Consider the following 20,622-nt stretch of genomic DNA (forward strand, 5'->3'; position numbering starts at 1 on the left):
CATTCCAAACATACAGTCTCCTTGTGGTAATTCATCAGAAGATTTACTTATCCGTCCGTCACTCCTGGTCGCAGAGATCCATTAATCAGCAGTCTTATCAGTCGAGCTTTACTTGATGTATGTGCTTTCAGCTTCATTTCTAATCGTATGTTTCCAATTATAATTCCAAGCTGAAGCAACCAGCACGCGCTAATTGGAATCGGCATCAGGAAGATCTGACTTCACCGAGGGCCTGTGCCAAGTGTTCGGCAGCCCCATCACTCGTATCAGGGAGTGCATTGTGAACACCGCTGGCAGGACAGTGCTCTCCCACATCCTGGGGGAGCTTAGGAAGGCTGCATATTTCCCATAGCAGCCCCTTAGTACCTCGTATGGGTCAGAGAGATGTTATTGTCGGCCATCTTCCAACGCGCCACCTGGTGGCCCCCCCCCAAATATTTATATCTCTTCCTGATACTGTTTTTATTCTCAGTGGGATGGAGAGTGAGACTGAAAATAATCCAGTGATGCTATTCAGCCTGGGGCAATTATACTTTGTATTACATATTTCCTAATCTTTCTAATGAGAAGCTTAGTTTTCCTTCTATGAAACATACTTTATATACAAACTTTACCTGCTATTGCACAGAAAATTAAACGAATATGTTTCTTTAAAAATGTAATTTATTTCCATTCTGCATTTCAACATAAAACATCTGGTATAAATATAAATGTTATAAGTTAATTAACAATGTTTAAAAAGTAAGACATATATGGCATCAACGTAAATGAAAAAGCAGTACATATAATCCCCATAGGGTCTAAAGTGCTGTAATGCTATTGTAGCCCATGGCTAAAGTTAATGATGGCTTTTTAAACTCCTATTTGCATTACTTTTAAAATCTTCCTAAAGCATTTCCTCCATAAGTGCCCTTAGAGACAAGCCCACTTCATGTATTACAATAGAATCATGGTTTTGAATGTTATGTGCATGTGAACAAGTATGCAAGATTCCTAAATCAATTATCTAAATAATAAAAAAACCTGAGTAATTTTTATTGGTTTACTTACATGGTTTTGGTTAAGTGCAATTTAATGTGTGCAGAGTATTCTTTTTATTTAAGGTCATTCTTATAAGGCATGTTAAAATAAAAAAGTAACTATATTGCAAAATTATCAAAGCAAACTATATTTCGCTCCTAATAATGGATTTCATCCATTTGCTGGCTTATTTGCTAAATCGTGTGCATTAAGCTTCGTTACCCTGATCATAATATGCCGCTGTGCTGTAGTCATGGTTCTGATAAGTTGCTATATGTTAAGGATTTTGCTTCCGTGCTCAAACACAGCTTGAACAAATTGTCTGAAGACTCTGTCCATGTATGTGCATCTTCTTGGCCACAGTCCTTCCAGAAAACCAATATGGCCTCCACAAGAAGTAAGAATCAAAGCCACATTAGGATTTTGTTTTGCAGTTTCTACTGGTATGGCTAAAGAAATAAGGGAACAAAGTATAAGCTCCCATCTCATAACTATCATTCAGTCTATAACACAATGAATGTTTTTGGTGAAGTGCAGTTCTGCTGTCAGCAGAATGCAGCTTTAAAAGATCAATTTTATGAAGACCAGTTTTGGTAATAAAAGTTTTAACTGAACTATGACATACAAAAGTCTGGGGTTCTGGGTTGTTAAAGGTTGTATTTTCATTCTGCATGATTAAAAATACAGCCAGCCAGAGATGTTATACAGTAACAAAAGATCAAGAATTATGACAATGCTTTATGTAAGGTTTCTTTTTCTGACTATGAAGTCAGAGGGCCTTCTCGCTAGTGATGCCCTCCCTTCAGATGTGAAGGAGATAAAGAATTACACAACTTTTAGAAGACACCTGAAGGCAGCCCTGTACTGGGAGGTTTTTAAGGCTTGATGTTTTTATTAAGTTTTTAGATATTCTGTAAGCCGCCCATAATTATTATTGTATACCCTTTATTGGTGCAAATATTTGGCGACTTGTGCGTTGAGTGGAATGCCATAAGAAAATTACACTGCACACCTAGTTCTGTACTAACTTCTCATTCTGTTTCAGACACAACTCAATCGCTGAGGTCAACCAACAGCATCTTCTTAAAAGGGAAAAAACCTTACCATGATTTGGTGAGAAGACATCATCCATAGCATTTAAGCACAACACTGGAATTCCAATTCTCTTCAGCCTACGGCATGGACTAGCATCTGCATAGTAATCCTCAATTGTAGGGTAGCCAAACATGACTGAGGTGAACTGCTTATCAAATTCCCTAATGGTCTTAGCCTGAAGTACAGAATTCAAGTAAAGGATTTATGTAAGTGTTAGTAAAAATAAAAACATGAAGTGAAATACAAATGGCTAACCCTCATACCTTCATGACAAGGTTCATATTGAACAGCTTATCAAACATTTCCCGATGTCTGTAAAATAAATAGAGATCCGAGAGTAACCACATGAGCAAAAATAGCCAAAGATGACAGCTTTCGCTTGGGTACTGCTTCCTTCAACACACCATAACCTATTTGACATGACTGGCAATGAACCTGAATTTCATGCTAATATATTATGGTCTTTCACAATGGATGTGAGGTTGACTCACCTAATAATCGAAGACTGTAGACAGCTGGTTAAGTAGTAATTAAAGAGAAGCCAGTTCACTGGCTTTTCCAGTGAGTCTGCAGATTCAAAAACATTCCATCCTGCTGAAAAAATTGCCGCAGCCTTCAGTGGTGTTTCTCTGCCAGTTTTGCCCAAATAATTTAAAAGGAGCATGCTACAAACAAGAGATAAACAAATAGGTAAAAAGAAGAAGAAATCACAAATGAAAATACCTCAGTCCTAAACATTTGTAATAAGAGATGAAGCACTGAAACTAGTCGAGGCAATACTAGCCATCATGTGCGTGGCATTGTGGGGCCAAACGTTTTAATATGCTTCCATCATGGCTTATGATACAAATAATAACTTTGAAACTTTCAACCAACTAAATTAAAAGTTTACCTGAATTCACTAGACTGATATCCGACTCAATCTGAAGAAAGCTGTCGTGGGTATTAGCGTATGTGTGTTTTTCCCTGAGTGCTTTGGATATATTATTGCAGTATTTCTTGCCCAAACTCTGTTTGGTAGTCAACAATATTATTCCTACAAGTAGGGACCTATGGAAAAAAACTCATGCAAATGGAGATGCAATTTCTGCCTACTTCCTGCTCCTCCCACAGTTTGCCACACTATACTCCACACTGTCCCCAATATCAATTTTTCAAAGGCACTGGGGTTACAGTGTAAAGGAACGGGAAGGACAGCCCATTCTACAGGCAAAAGATAGATCACGGCCAATCAGGGGTTGTTCTTTTTGCTGCTTCTGCGAGACTAACATATTAGTGTCAGCAGCAGCAATTTTTGTCATTCCTCTGGGGTCATTTTATGTGTAAGGTTGTGTATACAGTATAGACTGTGGCAAACATTTTTGCTTTCCTATGATGTCTGAAAAGGTCTTGTAAAAGTTTTTAGTGTTAGCTGGGCTGGTGCTGCACTTTTGAAGAACGACAAAGACTGGGTAAGGATAAATGTGTTCCAGTTTACAGCTGGTGGTTCATATGCACAATAAAACAGATCAAAATGGAGGGGAAGGAAACATTTCTTTGCTGCCTCCCTTTTATACAAATCTTTTATACAAATTCTTTAATAAACAGTCTAGGGTACAAGGCGTTTGATTATGTGTTTATGTCTTAGAAGTCTCCTACTAACAATAACCAAATCCCTAAGGAATATAAACAGTTACACAGAGCTGACTGCCTCAGGTAAGCAGCAAAGCATCTCTCCCTCATGGTACTATAACCCTATGATAATGACTTGTAAACCAACTGCCATAATCAAACCCAAACAAGAAGGAAAGTGACTGGTCCAATACAATAAACTGTATCACAAGATGTAGGTCACATCCCACAATTCTGAAGACTGGTTACATTAATTGTATTAATCATATCCTACAATCACACAAGATGTATATAATGATAAAATACTGATTACTATCCTGCAGATGCCTTTAATTCAGGTCTGAGGTTTATAAATAAAATGCTGCTTAAATGTTCAAACATAGCTCCCACCAGTCATGTGTGCCAATTATTGTCACTTGTTTTCTGAGAGCTACCAACAGTTCCAGCAAATAAACTTGTAAGTAATTATGGTAAACAAAAGCATATGATGTGGAAGGTTGAATGAGAAAAATCACTCTTCCCCTGTAAAACTCTCTTTCAAGAAGAAGTAGAAACACGATGGAAAATTAGACTTAGTACATTTCCCATGGAGTCTGTGCTGTGTATGCAGAATCTTTATTGAGGGCCTTTGCAAATTGGTTTCTAATGACCACAGAGTTACACTACTGGGATTTATGTTGCATAAATACTTACCCTCCCATAGAAACACCTGCTGCCATCAACGGAGCTGAGGAGTACAAGTTGTGTACATAATGAATAACAGTTTCCAAATCCTCTGTATTAGCAGCACAGTAAGTCCTTGGGGTCTGTAAGAAACCAAAAGTGGGAAAGAGTACAATAAACACTTGTTTTGCCTTTCAGCCAAGGCCAACGCAGCACCAGGTTGGTTGATACAGCAATATAATACAAAAAGATTAACACAAGCACCAATGACACTTTTAGAAGTTATGATATTCAATGAGGTAAGATTTCAAGTGCATTCACTTTTAGTATTAATAGCAGCACTACTAAAATTTTATAAACTCCCTCTCCCCGCTACACTATAACTTTTGCAAAGCAATCAAATCCTTCTAAGCTCACAATATGTTAAGGAAATGTATTCTACAAAAGATGTATATTTGTAATTAGGCTTAGGAGCCCAGTTACAAATCAGTGCACACAGTTAGATGCAATAACTGTTGCACTGGTGTGCAAAGTTGATCGAGAGTACCGTAACAGCGTACAGAAACATAGCAACACTGGCAAGAGCCATCTTCACTAAAACCATTGTGCACAAAGTTCTTGCACAGTGCGGAATTGTACAGAAAAGGAGCATGTGGGTAACTCATCAGTACCACTTCCTAAAGGCACTTTGTACCACAACCTAGGATAAACCAATAAAAGCTTTCAGCTGGATCGCTGCTGCCATAGCAAGGTAGAATAGACCTGCCCCACTTGTCCTGTGGAACAATTACCTAAGTTGTAAGGGTGCTGACGCCTACTGCTTGATATCCCATGATGACTTATTATAATGGTCATATAACATGATTTAATATTTAAACAATGTGCTTTTTTCTTTAAAGCTCAAAATATTGCAAACAGTCCTCTCTAAGCAAACTTTTAAAGCAAGCCAGCATTATTATTCTTACTATGCAGATGGCGGGGTGAAGCTTAAGAGGTATTAGATCCTAAAATAGCAAAGAATCTTGTGGCATCTGAAAGGCAAGTAAGTTTATTATGCTGTGTTTTCATGAAAAATAATTTGGAGCTTAGACATTAAGAGGGAAACACTGGCTTCCATACCCTACAGGAGGCACTTGAACGTCCGGGGGAAATGGAGCATGGATACCCCTTCCACACCCACAAATTCTCCCCTGTAAATGCCTGAAGTGTTTAATTTTTGGGCTCTGTCTGAAACAAAAGAAATGAGTCAAGCTGAGGCAAAGCCGATAGGAAAGGTGCATGCAGGTGGGTAATATGCTGATTCAGGGCTGATTAACTGCCTCTTCCTCTTTAGTTCAGCAAATGCTGGGTTGGGACACTCAAGCCTAAGCAGTGAGTCCACGGCTGAGCTGAAAATTGAAATGAAGACCTACTGCTAATAATTGGCATTCGATGGGTTAAAACCATGGCCACTTGATGTTGTCTCCATTGCTCCGCCTTCTTTCCCATCTGACTCCATCCATCACAGTCCATTACAAGATGAGCTACAAAATCAACAAAATTTGGAATACTTCGGCATAGCATTTTCTTTTTAAGGGTAGTTCACGTACAATCTATCTAAAAAGGAACTGTGCTCAGTGCAGATGTGTGCGCAGAACAGCCTCTGACTACTAAGTAAAAGGGAGAAACCTTGATTTTTCAATGCAGTGACTCTTCAGACTGGCCCCATTAGATGTTTTAGGCTGAACTCTACACTTGCAATTTAATACTCGCTTACCGAACTCAATGGGAGTTCTGCCCGCCGGATGACATTAATGAAACAGCAAGGCTTACTTCTGAGTACACATGTATATGATTGCATTGCTGTTTTCTTCCACAAGCTAAACTCCCAGGTAGCACAGACATTAAAACTTCAGCTTCCTTTAAATTATTTAATTAGAAAAAAATATCTTAATTTGCTTGGCAATATGCAGTGCAATTCTAAGCATGTTACCCCAGAATTTCCAATTGGTTAAATGGGGTTGATCACCAGGAAAGTGTGCCTTAAGCCACAGTCCTCTGCATGCTTAACTAGAAGCAAGCCACACTGAACAGAGTAAACATGCATAGCATTGCACCATTAATCTTCTGGTATTTTATTTGTAATTTAGTTCTTTAAAATTGCATTGTTTGCCAAAATGAGGGAGTTTATTTGTGCTCTGAGGATTAAGATAACTTACTTGCATGTGCCTGTGCTTGTCTTAACTCATTTCTTGTTTATCGCTTCAGAACCATTATGCCTGGATTTTATATTATTATGCTAAAAATTATACGCTGGACGAGTTACAACTGCAGCTGTTTATAGGGGGAAACAGCCTTTTATTGGTAAAACAGGCAAAGCCGATTACATGGCATTTCACAAAGTACAGCTAAACAAAAGATCTTTTCACTTCATCTGAAATATAATCAAAAAGGGCTTGGTGTGCCACAAAACTGCTTTGTACGTTCATCTCCAGAAGTATGCTGAAAATGGATTCTCACATTTCTTTCATTAAGAGAATGTATTATTCATACTTTGAAACCAGCATGTTAAATGTGTAAAACTGTACACTGTGTTTCACATGTAAAAATCCTCTCCAGAGGCTGGCAACAGCTGTTATATGACAAGACCTAGACCTTAATCATTTATATAACTTCTCACTGACTCCTCATTTTTTGGGGGGAAACTCCTCCATCTTCTTAGTTGCTATTGGGGGAAAGATAAATAAATTTATTTCACTTTATTTATTAAATTGCTATACTGCTCTTCATCTGAGAATCACAGGGCTGTTTACAGTATATTAAGCCCACATCTTAAGTGCATTTAACTTGTGCACATTCAGCTTTACACACATGGCAAAAACGGGATGGAAAAGAAGTTCTGGGGAAAATGACTTTGGCAATCTCACCCACCATTGAACCCAATGGGTTTGGACTAGACACAATTTTGGCTTTAGGCGCGATCCCCAGAACATAACCCCCACATAAGTTGTGGGTTTATTGTATGAAAACACAAAAATACATAAATCTGGAGTGGTAGTAAAAGAGACATCTTTCAAAAAGTGTATGGAGCAGCAATGGTACGTGAGCTTGACCCTTTTATCATCCCCCTCTACAACCTCAGCCCACGGCACCTTGTAGCTTGCAGAGATAGGAAGGATGCACTGAATGTGCATCTCCACGCCTTCTGGGGAGGCAGATTAAATGAAGGAAGGAAGAAGGACCATGTGGGCTTATAGGGTACCTTAAATCCTCGCAAACCCTAAAATTGTTTGGTCACTGATCTGAACAAGTAGGGAAGGCTGCTTCTGCATCTCCACATGCTGCCTCCAAACCTACTTCCAGAGCTGGCTTTAGGTTTTGGGGTGCTGCAAAAGTTGCCCTTGATGAGCTTCTCCTTACGCTTGCGTGAGTATCTCATCTCTTAGAGAGCCAATGGGTAAGTGAACATGTAGGCCATAGTGAGGAGCAGTAGTCTCTGTTTGTTCACCCACCTGCCCTCTCCCCCTCTGGACAGAAGTGGGATTGGGTCCACCGGCCCATTCATCACCAACAGTGACCAAGGAGCTGCTCCCTGTTGTCATCACTACTTGCAAGAATGTGCGGACTGGCCCTCTGTACGGCTGCCTTGAGGAGAGAAAGCAAGCAACAGCAGTAGCTCCTCCTCCTCTTTCCTACCATCACCATTTAGGCAAGCAATCAAGCAACAAGAGAAAGTGACAAGGAGCAGCTTCTATCCTCTCCTTCTGTATAGCGAGCAAGAAGAGTGGCCACAGTGGCAAGGTCAGGGATCAACTTTGGGCCCTTTTCAGCATAGATCTGAAGCCTGGCAGCTGCCTGAACATGCCAGACCTTGACACTAGCCTCATCTTGCCCCCAGCATGACAACCACCAGGCCTTACAACTCAACACCATCTATTGCAGTAAGTGATAGGTAGAAGTGCTTCTACGTTCCACTTCCTCCTCCTGTCAAGACTCTCGCAAAGGGCCAGCCTGGAACTAGCGTCTCCTTTGGCAGCTGTCCATGCCTCCTTATGGGGGTTCACTGAACAAACCTCCAGTAATGTTTCAATTGAATCTACAAATCTGGAAGTCCTTATTTTGTTTTCCAAGTTAGATAAATTTCTATGTAGGTAAATCATTTAGTAGATTAATTAAACGCAGTTAAAACATGAAAAATTACTGATTAATTTAATGAATGAATGAATGAATGATGTAGATTCCTTATTTATATGACATTTACTTACTGTTTTATTTTCTTATTTTTGCAATGTATGAGATAAAGAGGCACAATTGTCAATGAGGAACCAACCCTCCCAGAGATGGGAATTAACCATAAATTGCTTATGAAGTGTTGCATGCTTGCAGGTATTCGCACCCATGCTATATGCTAACATTATGGTTGCTCAGTGTTCTTACTTAATTTAAGAGCAATTCTTACCAAGAGATTTTCACCAGCAATTCCTCGATAGTTTAAAATCACACACCTTTAAAAAAACAGAAGAGCACCATTTATCAGAACTGTTAACCTGTGTGTCTTTGGATGTGAAGATCCGCACATTTCAAAGCTGCTCCAGTTAAAAAATATAGAGTTGCCCATTATTCAAATCAGGGACATCAACATACACATTGCTTTGCACAAACGTATGACATGTAAACAGGGAGTGTGTTAACATGGCGGGAGGGCGAGTAAAACAGCAATGCTTCCTCACTGTCGAAAGGAATGTTGGTATGGAATTGGGATGTAATAGTCACTGCCTCTACTGAAACAATCCTTTGAAACAATTCCCATCCCCAGGTGGAGAAGGGCAAGTTCCCCTCACTGATGAAAGAAATCTTTCTTTCTCTCTCCCTCTCCCCTTTCCTTTCTCTCACTGTGATGGATTTGGCTTGGTGGACATTCACCACAGAGCTTACATCCTCTGAGACCAATTTGTTCACTCCACATAAGCTTATGCCTGTGTGGTGATAGCTTGGACCATTGAGGGCAACGTGAATACACCACCCTCTGCACATACATGCGCGCGCACACAAACACTCCTGCCCTGTCTTCCACACTCCTGCATTTAGTTTCTGGGGTGTCTGAACTACACAAGCAGAGGTATTGTTGATACTGACCTTTCCCTAAGTGTTTCACATGCATAACCTCAGTAAACCTTGCCAAGCAGTTCATTATTATTATTATGATGCTCTTAGTGCTGATGGGTTGGCAGACTGAAGCTAAGTAACAGTAACTTGCCTAGGTCCACTAACAGAGTTCATGGATGGTCAGATTTCAGCCAGGGACTTCACAACTCATATTCTTTGCCACTATGCTAAGGTAGTCACCAGTTCTTTACCCCAGTCAAGCTAAGTCTGCATGGATCCCTGATTGAAGTCTCCCAACACGTCAGGAACCATCTTTGAGATGGTCTGCTGTAGTGGTGGTGGAGACTGGAAGTAGGTCACGGAGACAGCTACCAAAGGAGCCTGTGGCAGATCAGGTGGGTGGAAAGTCAGGGCCAACAAAGGGATGGAAAGTGTCTCCAAGTGCTGTCTGTGCTACTCCTCTACCCGCTACATATGATTGTGGCTTCCTGCTTGTGCAAATTTAATCCGAGTGGTGAAACAGAAACATTAACAAGCCAAGCTGCTTTTACCTGTAGCCCAGTGTTTTGCTCTCCTGAATCATATGGAGAATGTAGGATTCCTTGCTAGTTCCCGTGAGGCCAGGCAGCAAGAGGATAGTGGGTCTGGTGCTGGAATCTGGGTAATGAATGCTATCATGATTGTCAAACCAGTCCAGTGAAATCTGCCCTCCATCAGTTGCTGTAATAAGCTCACTGGAAAAACCAACAATGGTTAGCTTTGCAAGAACAACAATAAAGAAAAAAATCACTCTACCGCCATCACTCCCATTCATTAATCAGATGTTTCACGGGTGGACACAGGGAGTAGGAGAATGGGAGAAAAGAGAGGCCCCACCTTAGGACAACTCCTCAAGGTTTGCAAGAAAGTTGTGTTGTTGCTTAAAGGGGGGGAGGAGGAGGTCAGGGCTGGCATGCACACTGCTTTCATGCTGTCTCCAAACATTGGCAGCAGAAAATAGCAGGCAGGCATGAGGCCTCAACCAGCTGGCTGAAAGACAAGGCACAGCTGGCTACTTGCTTCCTTCAGCTTGGGTCTTAAAATGGGGAATGAACTGGTCCGGGATAATATGCAGCTGAGAGCCCAATTCTCTTTCCCGGATCCTTTAAACTATGGCATGGATTGCCCCTTGCAATGTCAATAATGGCTCAAGTCAGGAGTTAGCCTCAACCCATGCCCTAAGGTGCATGATGCCACAGCCCAATCTCCACAGGAAACCTGATGAAGCTCTTCTCAAGTTGTGAGGAGGATCAGTGGCAGTTGTTAGAGCAGCAGGTGCTTCCTGGTTTCCTGAAACTGCATGTGCTGTCATTAGAACTGGTCTCATGGAGTCAGCCAACCTGATCAATTCCACACAAGGAAACAGGTTTCCATGCATAGATCATTGGCTAGATCAAGAACAGTAGGCCTAAATCAGATGTGCTCTAACTGGATTACACTGCTTTTTGTGGAAGATGCATTCAGATGCACATTCAATCATGCTTCCCTCTCCAGAACATGAATCCAAATGCACACTCAGCTGAAAACCATGAAGTGCAGACAGAGAGCATCTGCATTCAGGCATGCATGTGGGTGTGCATCCAGTTCACGCATGCAGGTCAAGGTCCATCAAGTGGACTCCTTGGTTAGACTAAGGTGAGTAAGCACATATAGGGATGGAGAGGGAGGTAAAAAAAAATCTGCTTTGCTTTTCTGTCTGCAGTTCTTTAAAAATGATTGAACATCTTTCTATATGCATTAATTTAATGTACAGTAGCAAGAAAAGGGCAACCAAGGTGAAACTATTAAATCAATCTTAAAAACTTACTGCTGTGTAAGCAGAGCAGTGTGAGCAAACACATGACTAAGATACCAAAATAAAAAACATCTGTGCTGCTTCTGTCTAGCAGCTGCTGTGTACCACTACTGAGGAGCAAACATCTGACCACTTTGCTTAAGTGTAAAAGCTCTGAAAAGGAAACCTAGTAGCCAGTTTTAGGTCTGCTTTCTGCAACAGAATACTGTATGAATTAAGTGTGTGGGGAAAAACTTCTGTTGCCAAGTGGGCTCAATACATAGCTCTTTTGCACCCACATCCCCATTAGCAATGGAAGAGCCATTTATTCCCATGCTAAATAAATATCAGAGACCCCTTAAATAGAAAGTAAAACTTCCCACTTAACTGGAATTCCAGCAAATTCTCAGGGATTCTTAGAAAATAGACAGCCTTCCACCAGTCTGGTGCCTTTTCCGAGCCCAGAGGTTTGTCATGTGCATACAGCTCTTCAGGATACTGGAAGCGCCTCAAAGACACTAGCTACAATAACATAGGGTGCTCAGAAGTGTGGCCAGTTCTCATATATGTATGAATACACTTGCCCCTTCAGAAGTCACCTTCCACATGTTCCATAATGGTGTGAAGGGGGGTGGGGCAGGGCAATATGTGCCGTCCCCATCCCAATGACTCCACTTGTACCAGCTCAGCCCTCAGACTTCCATGCACCCCTATGGGCATTTTGGCTAAATGCATACAGGCTCGTCTATGCAATGTGGAACCTGTGCGATTGTGAATCCTGACTGTGCGCATTCAGCTAAATGCACATACCGTATTTTTCGCTCTATAACAAGCAGATTTTTTCTCCTAAAAAGGAAGGGGAAATGTCTGTGCGTGTTATGCAGCGAATGTGTGGTCCCTGGAGCCGAAAAATGAGGCAAAAATCAAACCGCGCTTCAGGGAGAAGGGAGCTCCGTGAGAGAGGAAGCTGTGGCTTTCCTGCATTCTGCCTCAGGGTCTTACTGCCCACCCTCTCTGTTTCGTTACTGTGTTTGCTCAAACGGAACAAAGAGCAGGGAAAGCCCCTCCCCTCCAGGCAAGAAGAGAGGAAAAGCAGAGCGTCCTTTGTTCTATCCTCTCCCTGCTCCGGAGGGAACAATGTTTGTGAAGGGAAGAGAGATTACAGGTTTGACTTCCTGCTTTTTGTTTTTGGAGACACACAGCATTCAAATATGCTTTCTTCCATTTAAAATGATGAAATCCTTAAACAGTGTTTTGCCTGTAAATTCATGCGATCTGGAAGATTACAGTGTCTGTACCTCTTAAGGGATGGCAAAGCTTAGGTTTCGCTGCTAAATAGTTCTTAATGCAGTTAAAATGCTTTCTTCTGTCATGCTGGTGGGAGGGAGAGGGAGAGGGAGAGAGGGAGAGAGAGAGAGAGAGAGAGAGAGAGAGCGCACGCTGGCTGGTTTTGTTTGGGTGGGTGGGGGGAAACTTTTGCCTTCCTTTCCTCACGTTATAGCCCTCTCCTGCATTCTTAGCCTTCTGTGTTTTTCCTTCCCTCCCCACTTAAAATGTGGTTACAAAGCATGGATCCACATGGATCCTCAGGATCTTTGCATTGGGTCACCCCAAATTCACCATCAGAGCACACAGCATGTCCATGGCTACAGCCTGCCCCCCCAAAATCACACACCCATTGTTGCCTGGGGCTGCAATGGTGCAACAACGTGGTTACAAAGCATGGATCCACATGGATCCTCAGGATCTTTGCATTGGGTCAGCCAAAATTCACCATCAGAGCACATAGCATGTCCATGGCTACAGCCTGTCCCCCCCCAAAAAAAAAATCACGCACCCACTGTTGCCTGGGGCTGCAATGGTGCAAAAACGTGGTTACAGAGCATGGATCCACATGGATCCTCAGGATCTTTGCATTGGGTCAGCCAAAATTCACCATCAGAGCACATAGCATGTCCATGGCTACAGCCTGTCCCCCCCAAAAAAAAATCACGCACCTACTGTTGCCTGGGGCTGCAATGGTGCAAAAACGTGGTTACAAAGCATGGATCCACATGGATCCTCAGGATCTTTGCATTGGGTCAGCCAAAATTCACCATCAGAGCACATAGCATGTCCATGGCTACAGCCTGTCCCCCCCCCAAAAAAAATCACGCACCCACTGTTGCCTGGGGCTGCAATGGTGCAAAAACGTGGTTAAAAAGTATGGGTCCACATGGATCCTCAGGATCTTTGCATTGGGTCAGCTAAAATTCACCATCAGAGCACATAGCATGTCCATGGCTACAGCCTGCCCCCCCAAAAAAATCACGCACCCACTGTTGCCTGGGGCTGCAATGGTGCAAAAACGTGGTTACAAAGCATGGATCCACAGGGATTCTCAGGATTTTTGCATTGGGTCACCCCAAATTCACCATCAGATCACATGTCTGTGGCCACAGCATGAAGCACAAAAATGATACGTCCACTGTTTCATTCAGAATATTTTTTCCCTTGTTTTCCTCCTCTAAAAACGATGTGCGTGTTATGGTCAGGTGCGTGTTATAGAGCGAAAAATACGGTAGGTTTTCCCCTTCAAACTGACCTTCCACCCAACACATGTGGAAAGCAACTCTTGAAGGGGCCTAACGTAGCACAGTACACCACACTAAGATCTTATGTTAGAGGTAACAGTACAGAACCAATCTATAAAGAATATGATTGAACCTTCATAAATATTTCACAGAAGAAAGGTTTCGAAGGACACAGGCACTTACTTCCGGTATTGCACAGATGGTCGAGATGTGATGAAAGGGCGAAGGAGAGTCTGAATACGGCCCTCCCAGCACCACACAGTGGGATAGTATGTTTCTGTCACCACAGGGCAATGGTCCTGTAGGAAACAGGATAAGCCTTTGCTGCCAGTCACCAGCTGAGGTTTCTAAAGCGAGAAAAAGGCAAGTGTGTTGGCACTGTGTTCAATGTGACTTGCTCCTAGGTAAGTGAACATCATACTGCAGTCTTACATTTATTCATGGCTTTGGTGGAGCAAGATCCATTCTTTGCTCAAGCTATTCCCCTCCTTCAGGTTCTCTCCAACAACTTATTTTCACTGAACGTTCTTCCTAATTTACTGCAGCCTCACTTTACATGCCCCTTCGTCATTTCCTAATTATACAGAAACCCATCCAGCCAATTGTATTATTACAGACATGCTGTGGGCCACCTGGGTAAAGCTCAAGCCACGGTTTGGGGCTCTGATCTAGAATGTGGCAATGAGAGAGGACCTTTTCTGGGGCTGCAGCCTGGAAACACACTGCCCCTTTGGGTTCAAATAGTCCACACTTACCATTTTCTGCCAGTGTAGTTTTATACGCTGACAGCCTTTTGCTGCACTCAGTTGAACTGTGAATCCTGAAAAACGCCTGTACGACTCATGAGTTTGTCACCATGAAATGTACTTTTACACAAACTATTTGAGGCGTTGTGAAAGGATAGGTCTATCAATGTCTACTAGTCATGCAGCATACAGATGCAACCCCCAGGTTCAAAGGCAGTATACCTCTGAGTATTCCTTGCTGAGGAACAAGAAGAGGAGAGGAGCTACTGCACTGCCTTCCTGCCCTGCGAATGGAGGTTCCCTGAGGCACTGGGTTGGCAAAACAAGGTCCCTAACTAGCTAGACCTCTGGTCTGTCTGCTGGGTTCTTCTTAGGAGGCAAAAGCAAAACTATACACATCCTGAAGGAGACGCCAACTCCTCATGTAAAGTGTGATTGTTTGTATAAAATAGTGTATATAATTCTACATGTTTTACCCCAGGTTTGAGATTTCACTTTTTGTTCCCTTCCACCTTGCTTTCCACCTGCAATACGCGCTGCGCAATCCCGAAGCACCAGGTTGCCCAGCCAGCAGGGAACTCAAAGTCAAACTGACCTGCATTTCACTCCTTCCCAGTGAAAACGAAAAGGGACCCCCCCCAGCCGCCCCTCAAACTAGCCCAGCAGCCATCGACCTGCAATAGGGCGCCACGCGCTGCAAAGGCTTCCTCCGCCGCCTCTGCAGCCGAGGCGAGCCAAGGACAATAGCCCTGCTTATTTCAAAGATGGGCTTAGCCTGGCGCTGACCTCAGCTGGCCTTTTCCGCTTCCTGCGGCTCCCTCCTCCATTGGCCTGGGTCGGCCCCGCTTCCCCAGGGACGCGAGAAGCCCCCCTACCTTGGCGATGCTGCTGAGGTAATAGCAGGCGTAAGCGGCCCCGAAGCACAGCACCAGGGACCACCCGACGCCGGAAGCCAGCAGCCCCTCCCGGACGCGGCTCTCCAGATAGAAGGACACCCCGCGGGTCAGCCCTTGCAGGTTCATCTCTCCAGAAGTCGCCGCCGAGCTGCGCGGCCGCAGCTTACATCACAGCCCCGAGGAAGCGCGCGGCACGCCTAGGATGCTGGTGGTCTTGCTGCTGCTGCGATGCCGTCGAGGCTGAGCCCAAGCAGGATAGCGCCCCCTCCGGAAGGATCCGATAAAAGCAGCCACCTGCAGCGGCTGCAGCAGCACCACCAGCAGCACGAAGCTCTCCGCCTCGGTAGCTGCTTCTTCACAGGGCATAGCAGGACACGCTGCTCCGCCCTCGCTCCCCCTTCTCTCCCTGGGGAGGATGGGTGGGCATTGAGGCTGGAGCCGGCCTTCTGGCAATCGGCAGGACGCGGGCATTGATTGGCTCTCCTTCCTCTCTGTGCAGACCGACCTTTATCCCGATTGCAAACACTGAAGCTGAATTGGGGGTAAGCTGCTCGTGGCGACCAGGCCGTGATGCTGGCTATCCGGACACTATCCGTTTCCTGGTGACATGGCTCGATCGGCCTTTGTTGCGAAGGCCACACGCTAAAAAAAAAACCCCAATATTGGCAGCTACTGGAAAGACCTCTGTCCAAATATTAGCTTTGATGCTTTTGGTTATTCTGGACATTGAAATCAACGTGTCTGCAAGAAGTTGCAGGTTTGCGTGGCTGATCTCTTCACGGATTAATGATTTTCAAATCCCATTTTCAGTACTGTCCGTACCTTTCAGCTATCAGGATTTGTGGCAGTCTCACTGAAAGTACCATATGTCTGTTTAATGCCGCAATTATCCATTTAGTCCAGGACTCAGATTTTTACAGAAGCAAGCCAGATGGCTGCAAGAATCCCCCAGGCACGTAGGAACATGGAAAATGCCTTATATAGAGTCAAATTTAACTCCATAGGCATCCACTGTAGGTATGGTCCATCTGGCTCAGTACTGTCCACAGGGCCAATTGGCCAGAGCCAACTGTGGCCAACTCTCAGGTGGGTAGGGCTGTCAACATGGGGTCCTCCACACATTGTGGCTCAACACCGATCAATTCCAGACAGAATGGGAAATACAGTACAGTGGTACCTCGGATTACATACGCTTCAGGTTACATACGCTTCAGGTTACACACTCCGCTAACCCAAAAATAGTGCTTCAGGTTAAGAACTTTGCTTCAGGATGAGAACAGAAATCGTGCTCCGGCGGCGCAGCAGCAGCAGGAGGCCCCATTAGCTAAAGTGGTGCTTCAGGTTAAAAACAGTTTCAGGTTAAGTACGGACCTCTGGAATGAATTACCGGTAAGTACTTAACCTGAGGTACCACTGTAATCATGTTAGCTCCCCCTGCTGGAGACAATGAACCACTTTGAAGTTTGTTTGCTATTTTTTCAATCAAGCAGTATATAAATTTTATGAAATAAATAGAAAAAATAAAAATACCAGGTCAGGCTATTTGTTTACCCAGACCAGTATGTTCTACAGCAGAGACAGCTAAGCTGGTGTCTTCCAGACTACATCTCTCATCACAATTGTTTTCTGTGCTGCCTGGAACTTATGGGGAGTTCTTCCACATTTGGAGGGCTGATTTTGGCTACCTCTGGTCTACAGACTGGCAGGATCTCTCTGAGGTCTCAGGCAGAGGTCTTTACCACCACTTGCTATTAGATATCTTTTTTAAACTGGAGATTGCACCTGGGACATTTTGTATGCCAAGAATGTGCTCTTGTCAAGGCAGGGGTCGGGAGCTGGTCAACAATAACTCTCATGGTGTCAGTAAAGTTAATTATTTATCCAAAGAAAGAAAACAGATCAGGCCTAAAGAGCACAGCAGTTCTTCCTAGTAGGTCTTGCTGCAATGAGGACTGAAGGTCCACTGCACTCTAAGTCTCCTCCTCCCCTGGGTCCCTGCTCAGCAACCTGAGGAACCTTCATCTTGTCCCTCTTTGTTCTGTCCTCTTCATTCCCCTTCATGTTCTGGGAGACTAGGGGGGAGAGGAGCTGGTTGCAACGGTGGGGGGCTGGAGAGTGTCAGCATCGCCCTTGAGCCAGTGCCACTAACTGGACTCATCCACTTCAGCCCAACTGGGATAGGCGAGCTGGGTAGCACTTCTGCACAGGAACAGGTCAAAGTGCTGTGGACTCACAGCTTAGAGTTGTGAGCACCGGATTCACTCCCACAAGAAGACAGTTGTCGCACAGCAGAGTACAGCAGAGTCTAGCAGAGTATATAAACAACTCAGAGAGCAGCTCTGTAGAATATCTTCTTTATTCTATAACTACAACTATAATACAACTATATACAGAGCTAAATAGGTCTAAGCATAAATGAATGCTTAACCGCACTGAGTGTCTGCAGCTGCTCTTAGCAGCAACCTTATCTAAACACACAATCTCTCTCTAACACTCTCTCTCTCCGACACACTGACAGACTCTTTGATGTGGTGCTGGAGCAGAATAAGTAGAGAGCAGAACACGCCTCCTCCTCTCTGGAGAATCAGCAGACTCCTCAGGAGATTCTTGGATATGGGAGGGGTGAAATCTCCTCAGAGAGAACCCCTTGATTCTTCAGCAGCCTGCCTCTTGGCAACCCTCTTCTCCAGCTTCTACTTCTGCCTCTGATTCTGGACTGCTCTCTGCTACAGCCTCTTCCTGCTCACTAAACCCTGTTACCTCTTCAGTTTCTGACACCTCCTCCCAATCTGCTCCCTCTTCTCCCTCTGACCACTTGTCATCACCCCACTACCAGTCCCCTAGGTTTGAGCCTCTTTCCCTTGGGGGTTATTCAGCTGGTGCCTCCCACCACTTCTATGCATCCAGCCAGCCCATGACAGCTGTACATTGTTATCCCTCTACATTTAGGTATCAGGCAAAATAACTATTGATACTAGTCTTTCCCATCAATTAGTCTAATACCTTTAAACCATTTCAGGATAATAATGGACTAGAGTTCCCCAATTTCCTAGAGTTTCAGCAGCTTTCACAATCCATTCCCTTCCTAGAGAAAGTTGTTGTTTAGTCATTTAGTCTTGTCCGACTCTTTGTGACCCCATGGACCAGAGCACGCCAGGCACTCCTGTCTTCCACGGCCTCCCGCAGTTTAGTCAAACTCATGCTGGTAGCTTTGAGAACACTGTCCAACCATCTTGTCCTCTGTCGTCCCCTCCTCCTTGTGCCCTCAATCTTTCCCAACGTCAGGGTCTTTTCCAGGGAGTCTTCTCTTCTCATGAGGTGGCCAAAGTATTGGAGCCTCAGCTTCAGGATCTGTCCTTCCAGTGAGCACTCAGGGCTGATTTCCTTAAGAATGATAGGTTTGATCTTCTTGCAGTCCATGGGACTATCAGGAGTCTCCTCCAGCACCATAATTCAAAAGCATCAATTCTTCAGCAATCAGCCTTCTTTATTGTCCAGCTCTCTCTTCCATACATCACTACTGGGAAAACCATAGCTTTAACTATACGGGCCTTTGTTGGCAAGGTGATGTCTCTAGAGAAAGTACTAGAATCATAACAGGTTTCATAGAACTCTGTTGTTGTTTTTAAATTAGGGTTACAGGTTGAAGATGAATTGCTTGTATCATAATTGCATTTACAAGGATCATGGTGATTGAGTGGGGAGGTGAGTGAAGGCTTATTTTATGCTACTTTAATCGCTCCAATGTGCTGTGTTTTATAAATTTATGAAATATTGACAATAATATCTTCCATCAGGACCAATCAGGGTTAAAAATGCAGACTCAACCTTTTGAGTTCCACAGAACTTTTCGTCAGACTAAATGTTAAAGGCGAACGGTGCCTCTAGGACTAGCCAGGGGTTGCTTCTCAGGCCCCTGTGGGGCAGTGTGAGGAGGCACCTCTCTTTGGGGCAAGGGGGGAGGGAAAGCTCAAAGGCTTGGGCAGCAGCTGCAGCTGGTCAGAGGACTCCCAAAGAGAGGGGAGAGGAGGCTGAGGGTATACTCCAACAGGGTGGGTGTTTGAAAAAGGGTGAGAGGCTGCCAGCTCTGCAGGCAAGGGTGACATAACTGGGCTCCTGATCCCCACAGGGGTGCTGCAGAAAGAATGAAGTTGGTCAAGGGAGCCATCAACCCAAAAAGCTTGAGAAACGTTAAGGGAACAAAAAGCACAATGACTATGAGCCAAGAAAGAAAAAGGCAAGAAAATGGTAAAATCTATAAAAGTGTTTTGCTCTGATAAACAAATTTATTCATTTATACTGTATATGCTATCACATAAACAGATTTCTCTGGGCAACATAATAAAAATGTTACAATCCAATCCAGAGTGTACTGTGTTTCATAGTAACTTACCCTTCTTTGTAAAAGGTAAAAGTAAAGTACCCCTGACAGTTAAGTGCCAATCGGAAGGTCGGCGGTTCAAATCCCTACGACAGGATGAGCTCCCATTGCTCGGACCCTTCTTTGTAGTTCATTATAAATGTTCAGTGTACATCTGGTCTTGCTGTACAACCCTGCTCCTGTCACATGACATCTCATCTTCAGCCATCCACCCCAAAGATACTCAGTGTCAGAAGCTAAGCCACCAGTTGTTGCATGGAACGCACCTGCAAAGCAAAAGAAAATTCCATCATGTATAGAAATCAAAAGTTGAGAGCAGCACATTTGAATAGTGGCTAGCTGTAATAGGCTTGGAATGGAATGCTAGGAAGGCACCATCAAACAATAAGGAAAAACGACAAAGGCACCATTAAAAGGAAATTGTTAGCTAGGTAATCAGAATGAAAATGGAAGCTGGACATGTGTTGCATGAAGGGTGCTGTTACGTACCAGGAAATGTATTGTATGCACACAGCTGGGAAAGCTACCATACACTGACGCAGCTTTGTATCCAGTTATTCTTTAAAGAGGCAGAAGGGGTATAACAATAGAGTTCCCTAATTAATACTCAGAACACATTGCATCGGGCTTCCTCAGGGAATCAGTGAAGCCCAAGACCTGAAAGAAAACAATGGGGGTTGCCACCTGCAGTTTTCTCACTTTAAAATAATCCCCCACCCCTGCTGCCCCAACTTTAGAT

At 43.8% G+C, this 20,622-nt stretch overlaps 1 protein-coding gene across 1 annotated transcript; it reads right to left on the reverse strand.

The window, feature by feature from the left end:
* Positions 1-645: 645 nt before the first annotated feature.
* ABHD3 (abhydrolase domain containing 3, phospholipase) lies at positions 646-15,824 on the reverse strand. The gene is made up of 9 exons (XM_081205764.1): positions 15,482-15,824; positions 14,044-14,207; positions 10,026-10,208; positions 8,828-8,873; positions 4,420-4,532; positions 2,607-2,780; positions 2,379-2,427; positions 2,125-2,290; positions 646-1,469 (listed from the first exon to the last, which is right to left on the reverse strand). Exons 1-9 carry the CDS (start codon positions 15,626-15,628, stop codon positions 1,291-1,293), a joined length of 1,221 nt encoding a protein of 406 aa, XP_081061890.1. The 5' UTR covers positions 15,629-15,824; the 3' UTR covers positions 646-1,290.
* Positions 15,825-20,622: the final 4,798 nt, after the last annotated feature.

The sequence above is a fragment of the Podarcis bocagei genome (assembly GCF_964188305.1).
Source record: "Podarcis bocagei genome assembly, chromosome: 8".
Taxonomy (NCBI): domain Eukaryota; kingdom Metazoa; phylum Chordata; class Lepidosauria; order Squamata; family Lacertidae; genus Podarcis; species Podarcis bocagei.